The sequence below is a fragment of the Mandrillus leucophaeus genome, unplaced genomic scaffold, assembly GCF_000951045.1.
Source record: "Mandrillus leucophaeus isolate KB7577 unplaced genomic scaffold, Mleu.le_1.0 Scaffold220, whole genome shotgun sequence".
Classification (NCBI taxonomy): Eukaryota; Metazoa; Chordata; class Mammalia; order Primates; family Cercopithecidae; genus Mandrillus; species Mandrillus leucophaeus.
The window spans coordinates 2,765,673-2,773,972 of NW_012102255.1; the positions used below are offsets into that span (position 1 = coordinate 2,765,673).

The 8,300-nt window shown below is 45.0% G+C and overlaps 1 protein-coding gene across 1 annotated transcript in view; it reads left to right on the plus strand.

Annotated features, from left to right (window-relative positions):
• The window catches only part of KIF26B (kinesin family member 26B), a 379,580-nt gene that overhangs the window by 52,838 nt on the left and 318,442 nt on the right, over positions 1–8,300 (plus strand). The window contains exon 2 of the mRNA XM_011981178.1: positions 3,011–3,177. Within this exon, the coding sequence (XP_011836568.1) occupies positions 3,011–3,177 (167 nt within the window). The remainder of the gene's footprint in view (positions 1–3,010; positions 3,178–8,300) is intronic.

Here is an 8,300-nt window from a genome sequence, read left to right on the forward strand (position 1 = left end):
CTACAGAGTAGGCATTTGGAGGGATGCCGTCTCCCCATTGTGGAACCAGCAGAACAAAATCTAAAGAATGCACAAAAGAAACCAAAAAAATGAGCTGTCAGGTTCTAAGGAGGGAGAGAGTGTGATGGGAAGCACACACCATGAGAAATAAGAACATGGACCTGCCCCCGCCCTGTCGTGATACTGGCTGTGTCTGAAACATGGGGCAGGAAAGGCAGCGTGACTAGGAAGATGTGCAATTTTAATTTTACATACTATTTGGTTTCTTTGAGAAAATATTTTCTAAGATAAAAAATGCTAACATTTGTGAATGGTGGTAGTGGATACATGTGTATGTTTTATTGTTTGATTTATTTTTTCCTATATATCACATTTTTTAATTAGAAGGGGAAGACTTTTTTTTTTTTAAATTAGAAGAGGGGCAGTTAGAGGAAGGAGGTAGGTGCTAGAAATGGTTTAGGAGTCAGGGTGCTGCTCCTAGATACAGATTGCCTTGGGCAAATCGCTTCTCTCGTCTTCAGGTGCCTTATCTAAGGAGAAGAGTTTTGACGATGATGATGTTGGAAATCTCTTCTAGCTCTAGAACATTCTGTGATCCTAATTTTTGAAAACAATTGATGATTGAATAGTTCTATTTATAGCCTTGGGAATTCAGTGTCTCATGCCCACTAATCCCCGATTCTTTAAAAGTAAGAGAAACAATCTTGCTTGGCACAAGACAGCCAGTAGCTCTCTAGTCAGGAAGCTCGTGCGTTGAAATTCATCTGCCTGGTGACATTTTCGAAAGCTGTGAACCCACAGGTTGCTCACATCCCTTCTGGAGCAGATGTGGGAATCTGGACCCACCCAGAAAGCTGTGACTGTGTGTCAGGCATCCTGCCATTCGCCACATGCGTTCCAGCGGCTTCTCTCTGGCTTTGCAGGGCACCTGCAAGACAGTTTATACATAAGGAATCCCTTCCCTCCAAATTTTAGATGAGAAATACAGTAACGAAAGGAAACAACCCAAGCAGACTGGCTTGTTTCACATGTCACCATGTGTCAAAAATCAGATGTATGTCTTAGATTCTTGGGGGAAAAAAGTCCCATGAATTTGGGAGTTTTGTTTTGTCTTTGGACATGGTCCAGGAGGCATGATGCACCCCCTGGAGCTTCATCAATACTATTGAGTGGGGATGACGGTGTGCATCGCGTGTCCTCAGCTTTCCAGTTGTTTCAGCTGCACCCTCCAGGCCGGGGCCCCGTTCCGCAGGGACAGTAGCAGCCAGTGGACGGGAGCCCGCACCCCACAGCAGCAAAGGAAGCCCGAGGAGAGGCTCTGCGGGCTCTCTGCTCAGTCAGCAGGAATGCCCTCTGGGCCAGCAGCTGCCTTTGCAGCCTTGTCTCCAGTTTCTCTCACTTGGGTCAAGTTTCCTTACAATGCATTGAATGAATGAGAATAAGAAAGTGTGTGCTGGCAGAATTTCCGTTGAATAATGCCAAGGCTTTCCAAGTAAGAGCATGAATTTCAGTGGAGCAAAGTTCCCAGTCAATGGGACTCAGAGTAATGGCTATTCTGCTAATAATGAAAAGTACAAATGTTTTTACTTTTAAAGGTTCACAAATGTGCTGCTTTTAGGGCTCGCTGGCCTACTCAGTTACAAAGTGGAAACTGTTCCGGATCTTTGCTTTACTATGCTTGTATTTAGTAGGTGATTGGAAACATTTTCCACTTAGCATTTAAGGGTTTGAATAGACTGGTGACTTTTTTTGAACTAAAGTTTCCTCTTTTTTAAAAAAACTAACATTTTTCTTTTTTTTGCAAGTAGACTGAAGATTTAAAGTAACAGGTTTTCCCAATACTTAGACTCTGCCTGCATAATTATTGTATTTGCCGTGTGGTTTAGCACTTTTCCAAAGTGTGTGTGTGTGTGTGTATATATATATATATATATATATATATATTCTTTTTTTGAGACGGAGTCTTGCTGTGTCGCCCAGGCTGGAGTGTAGTGGCACCATCTTGGCTCACTGCAAGCTCTGCCTCCCGGGTTCCCGCCATTCTCCTGCCTCAGCCTCCCGAGTAGCTGGGACTACAGGCGCCGTCACCACGTCCGGCTAGTTTTTTTGTATTTTTTTTTAGTAGAGACGGGGTTTCACCGTGTTAGCCAGGATGGTCTCGATCTCCTGACCTTGTGATCCGCCCATCTTGGCCTCCCAAAGTGCTGGGATTACAGGCTTGAGCCACCGCGCCCGGCCCCAAAGTATATTTCTACATAAGATCCTTGTTTTGCTCCAAAGTTTGGGTCTTCACAGCTTATTATGTAGATTTAGGCAAAATGGACCCAGCTCCTTCCACTAGAACTTTCATTATAAAGGCAATCATTTCAAATAAAACAGAAGCCATTTATCTTAATGAACCAGCAGGAAAATGAAGTCTGTTTAAATGATCTCAGCCCTTCAAAAAAAATTGGTAATTCATTGTGGCTATATTTATTTTTATTAGTTTCTCTGTGTTGCCTGCTTTATTGACTTTCCACAGCAAATCACCACCACCACCCCACCAAATACTGTTGTATTTTGATTCCTTATGTTCTTTATGAGCAGGCTTACTTCTCCCTTAATGAAACTATGCCTTTGCCGCACTCCTCCCTTTCAGAGCATTCGGGGCTATTCCTGGTAAGAAGTCAGCATTAGCTAATGTTACTGTTCTCGTCTTGGGCTGCAAAGAGTGCATGGATAATGGTTCATGTTTTCCCCTCCAAATGGAGGGAAGACACAGACATAATTGAAACTTACAATGTCAGGGGATAATTTTATACCATTATTTTTAATGAAAACGGGGAAGTATCTAGCTAAAATGCTGGAAAACAGCCTTCTAGTAGCCCTAAGCACCCATGTGTAACTGAATGCAGGTGGGATGGAAACCTGTTCCCTCTTGCCTCCCTCCCCCAAATAGAGAGATGCCGTCAGTGGTCAGGAAGTGCAGTGAGCCACAGGTAATGAGCTCCGTATCCATTTTCTTTGTCAGATCTCCCAGCTGATGACAGAGAGTGGCCGGGAGGGACTGACCGAAGCAGTGCTGAACCGCTACAATGCAGACAAGCCTTCCGCCTGCAGCGTCCCAGCCTCCCAGGGCTCCTGCGTGGCCAGCGAGACTTCCACAGGCACGTCGGTGGCCGCCTCCTTCTTTGCACGGTAGGAGAGCCGTTCAGATCCTGGGTTCTTTCCGATGAGCCCCCTGGTTAACCTCTCACATGGACTAGCTCAGCTGAAACACTAGGAGGAGTTTGGGGCCATTCTGTGACATCAATCATTAAAACAGGGTTTTTCAACCCTGGCACTTTGACATCTTGGGCCAGCTAACCGTGGTGGGGACTGCCCTGTGTGTTACAGGAGGGCTGCAGCATCCACGGCCTGTACCCCTTGATGTGTGCCCATAGTACCCTCCTCATGTCGTGAATACCAAAAATGTCTGCAGACATTGTCGGAAACCCCGGGGTTGATAACCGCGGCTCTCTTGATGTGCGGCTCTACAGATGGTCCTCCTCAGCACAAGGACTTTGTAGAGGCATTCTTCTGGTGGGGGTTTCCAGATTTATCTTCTCATCATAGAAATCGAACTGCTTAAAAGCTATTAAATGGATGGCAGGTTTTTCCCCCTCTTCTTGACAGATTAGCCAGAGCGTTATCAAATACTATCCAGCTAATCTTGGGAACTTTAAAAATAAAAGAAACAAAAAAGAAAGGTATTTCAACAATGTTTTCTGCCTAATTTTAGCAACATGGCAGAGACGGGGCGGGAGACGAAGGACAGCTGAGCAGGAAGGGACTTCAGGAATTGTCTGGTTCCATCTCCTTATTTATGAACGAGGAAACCAAGGACCAGGAAGGTTCAACTAGGAGTGAGTTTATAGCACAGCCAGAAATAGAAACCAGATTCCTCTACATTTTTCTGTATAACTCGTGTTTTAATTTGATGCCTAGAACTGAACCTTAGAAAACTTTCTCTGCCTAAGATTTGCAAGCTCCTGAGTAAATAGGACATAGAATAAATATGATAGCATCAGATATGAAATCACAAGACCCTTTGGGTTCAAGTTGCCGTTCTGCCTCAGTTTCTCCGTCTATAAAATGAGGATAATACCTACTCTGCAGTGTCACTCTGAAGACTAAAATAAGGTGGTGATAAATTGTAAAGTACTGTAGAAATGGTTACTACTATGTCAGTAAGAAGAAATATAGTGTGGCTTTGCTTGTTATCTTTATGAATGGTAACATCCAGAACACAAATATGAGGAAGGGGCTCTGATTAGGACAGCGGCAAGGCAGAGGAGGATAGAGGGCTAAGACCCTGGATGATGTAACCCTAAAGGCAGCACACGGGGCTTGTTGGAAGACCGGCTTTGAGGGTCTTCACTGTACTTTGGTGCTGTCATTATTGTCCTATGAACACTTGGGACAACTTGAATGTGTGGGAAGTAACAGGAAATATGCACAGGCTGGCCACGCAACAGTGGGGACCATTGTGTTAGCCCTGTCTGGACGTGAATCTCTTTATTGTCCTAGACCATGAAGCAGGGAGTCCAAGCTCACTGGGGGGTCATGTCCATGCCGTTTAGGGAGAGAATGAAGAGAGGGAACAGTTATGAGGACATGTCACAAGCACACAAGCTCCTAGGAGGTTATTAGAACGTGTCCAAAGGAGGCTGACCGAGAAGCCATATGGCATGGCAGGTTCAGTTTGCAGAAGAGAAGGACTCTGGGGTACATCATGGATGCCCTCAGCTATCTCTCGGGCTATTGTATAAATGGAGACTTGGTTGGTTCGGTAGAGCAGCCAGGTATGTAGGCAAAGGCTAAATAACGAGGAGGAGACGGACCTCCCAGCTTAGAATGAAGAACTTGCAATTCCAATGGCTTCAGGAGAGAGTGAGATTTGTGTCCGTAAGGGAGATCAAAGTTATGTTGATGTCGATCCTGGAGGGAACATTCAATGCTCAGATGGGAATTGACTTCTGATGTGCCTTTCTAACCTGAAATTCTTTGAATGTGGAAAGTCTTCCGTTCAGTTCCATCCAGAGAATTTTACAGAAGGTTGACTGACTCACAAAGTAACCCCAAAGAAGATGTGAAGCAGGAAGAAATAAGAGGTGAGGGTTCCCAATAGGCAGAATTTAAGGGGAACTCAGGTTCTCCTTAAATTCTTGGTGCAAGGAAACCAGCAGCGTCTTTGGAGCTGCGGAAAGGATGTGGAAATGAGACGGGCCTGGGAACCTCGCAGTGCTGGATGAGTGGTGTGCCTGAGGCCAGAGGTCTGGAGATCAGGGGAGGATTTACAAACAAGCACACACACAGCAGGGAAAGGAAGGACAAATCACTAGTGAAAGCCTAGGGTGGAAGGGAGATACTGAGGCAAAACCTAAAAGGTACGGGCCAGTGATGTCAACTGGGGCAGGCCCTGCAGGTGATGCTAGCGGCAAACAAAGACTTGAAACTCACTTCTTCAGCATGACAAGGGCTTGCAGTAGGAGCTTTCCAAGAGCTGGAAAGGATCCCTAAGGCTCCCCAAATCTTCATTATTACTTTCTGTGTAGTGAACGCTGACAGTACTTGGAGCTTCATGGTATAAGCATTAAAAGTACATGGTTTGTATTCAAAGGGTTTATACTGTACAGTGGGAAACAAGTGCCAGGTGAAAAAGAACAATCTTTCTATGGATTTTCCCCCCGCTCTTTACTGGTGACCATATTTTGCCCTGTTATTCTCATCATTATTGATGAGAACTATTGTTAGCTGGGCTTTCCCACCTCCCAGCGAGGGAGGCAGCATATTAATAACCCCCCTGTCACTGAGGGCACCCAAAGCAGAAGTGTGAATGACTGGCTTCAGGCCCATACTGTCAAGAGACAGAACCAGGGATGTATCTGACATGTAGATCCCCAAATGTCCATGTGATAAGCCAAAACCTGCCCAGCTTATGCTGTCAGTAAACGGAGTTCAAAGAGCCTTTTGGTTTTAGCTGAAGCAAAGCTGTGTAAGGTGATGGTAATGACAGCTTTTGATAAGTGTCTGTCCTCATAGGGGTTTGGGGGCAGAGTCAGCTCCTACACCTCCAGCCTGTGCTCACCACTTTCAACTCTTCCTGCTTGACTGCAATGGAGACATAGTCCTCTGAGTCTGCAGGGCCCTGGAACTCTCCTGCAGCTCCAAGTCAAGACACAAGGGTGGCCTGCTCTCAGGAAGCTGTCCTGGGCTGGGTGTGGTGGCTCACCCCAGTACTTTGGGAGACCAAAGTGGATGGATCACTTGAGGCCAGGAGTTCAAGACCAGTCTGGCCAACATAGTGAGACCCCGTCTCTACTAAAAATACAAAAATTAGCTGGGCATGGTGGTGCATGTCTGTAATCCCAGCTACTTGGGAGGCTGAGACATGAGAATGACTTTATTAGGGAGGTGTAGGTTGCGGTGAGCCCAGATGGTGCCCCTGCACTCCACCCTGGGCGACAGAGTGGGACTCAGTCTCAAAAAAAAAAAGAAAGAAGGAAGGAAGGAAGGGAAGGAGGGAGGGAAGGAAGGAAGGAAGGAAGGAAGGGAAGGAGGGAGGGAGGGAGAGAGGGGCGAAAGCGAAGCAGCTGTGCTGAGGGCCATTTCATTTTATATGGGAGTGATGGCATTTGCCAAATTTGTGGCCAATGTGGCTGGTGTATATCGAGCAGTGAGTGGGCATCACTCACTATTAACTATCTCTTCATATTCAGCCTCCCTTCATCTCACAGTAACCCTGTGAGGCAGAGCCTATCATTTTCTCTGTTTTATGGACAAAGAAGATGGTTCCTCGAGTTACTGACCCAGAGCCACATAGCCGGGAGTGGCGGAGTGGGAAATCCATCCTCATTTCCTCTCACTTGAGAGCCCATGTTCCTATTATCTGTGCTAAACAGACACAGTAAGACACTTTATTATAGGGTTTTTTTTTTCACCATAATCATGAACTGATGATTGCTTATAAAACAGGTTTCAAACTAGTTTTATAATCTGTGATATTAATCTTTATTTAAAATGTATTTATTTTTATTTTAAAATCTTTTTTTGAGACAGAATCTCACTCTGTTACCCAGGCTGGAGTGTGGTGACATAATCACAGCTCACTGCAGCCTCAGCCTCCCAGGCTCAAGTGATCCTCCCACTTCAGCCCCCTGAGTAGCTGGGGCCACAGGAATGCACCACGGTGCCCAGCTCATTTATTTTTATTTTTTGAAGAGATGGGGTCTCCCTATGTTTGTTGCCCACGCTGGTCTTGAACACCTGGGCTCAAGCAATCCTCCCACCTTGGTCTCCCATAGTGCTGGGATTATAGTCATGAGCCACTGCACCCGGCCTAAACTTTATTCATTTATTTATTTTTGAGATAGAGTCTCACTCACTCTGTTTCCCAGGCTGGAATGCAGTGGCATGATCTTAGTTCACTGCAACCTCTGCCTCCCAGGTTCAAAAGATTCTGCCTCAGTCTCCCGAGTAAGATTACAGGTGTGCACCACCATGCCCAGCTAATTTTTGTATTTTTAGTAGAGATGGGGTTTCATCATGTTGGCCAAGCTGGTCTTGAACTCCTGACCTCAAGTGATCCACCTGTCTTGGCCCCCCCAAAGTGCTGAGTATTGTTTTGATTGACTAATAAACATTGTATGTATTTATGGAGTAAAAATATGTTTTGAAATACGTACATATTGTGGAATTAGCCTTTTTTAAAAAATGCTTACTTTCTAGAACTGTGGGTGGAGGTGTGGGTGGACCTTGTTACATTTCAAATTCAATGCCTATAAAATAAGAATTTCAATTTTGAATAAACAGTGTGTGGTCTGTGCTGGTCCACACACAGTTACTGGTCTGTGATAAGTATAGAAATTGAGAGGAAGCGTTTAGAAACATCTGCTGATGGAATAATTTTCTGTCTGTTGAATCTAAGAATAAAAAGTCAGGGCTTGCATTTTGCATGTAACTAGAAGTAAAAGAAAAAGTGGTCCTTCACCCAGATAGTTTGAGATGCACTGCTATAGCAAACGACGGAGCATGAAGCACCTGTTTTGTGCTTCTCTTCCTCTCACGGTTGTCTTTAAACAGTCAGCATCTTAGTAGCTGTCTTTGCTTCAGAATTTCAGTACCCCCCCCTTTTTTTTTGAGAAAAAACACTGTTTCTGGAAAAAATAGTAACAGCCACCCAGAAAAGAGATAGAAACAATTGATCATCAAGTTGGTTAACTGTTATGTGCTGGCTTTGAACATCAAGAACATTTCAAACGAGGGACTTTTTTTTTTTT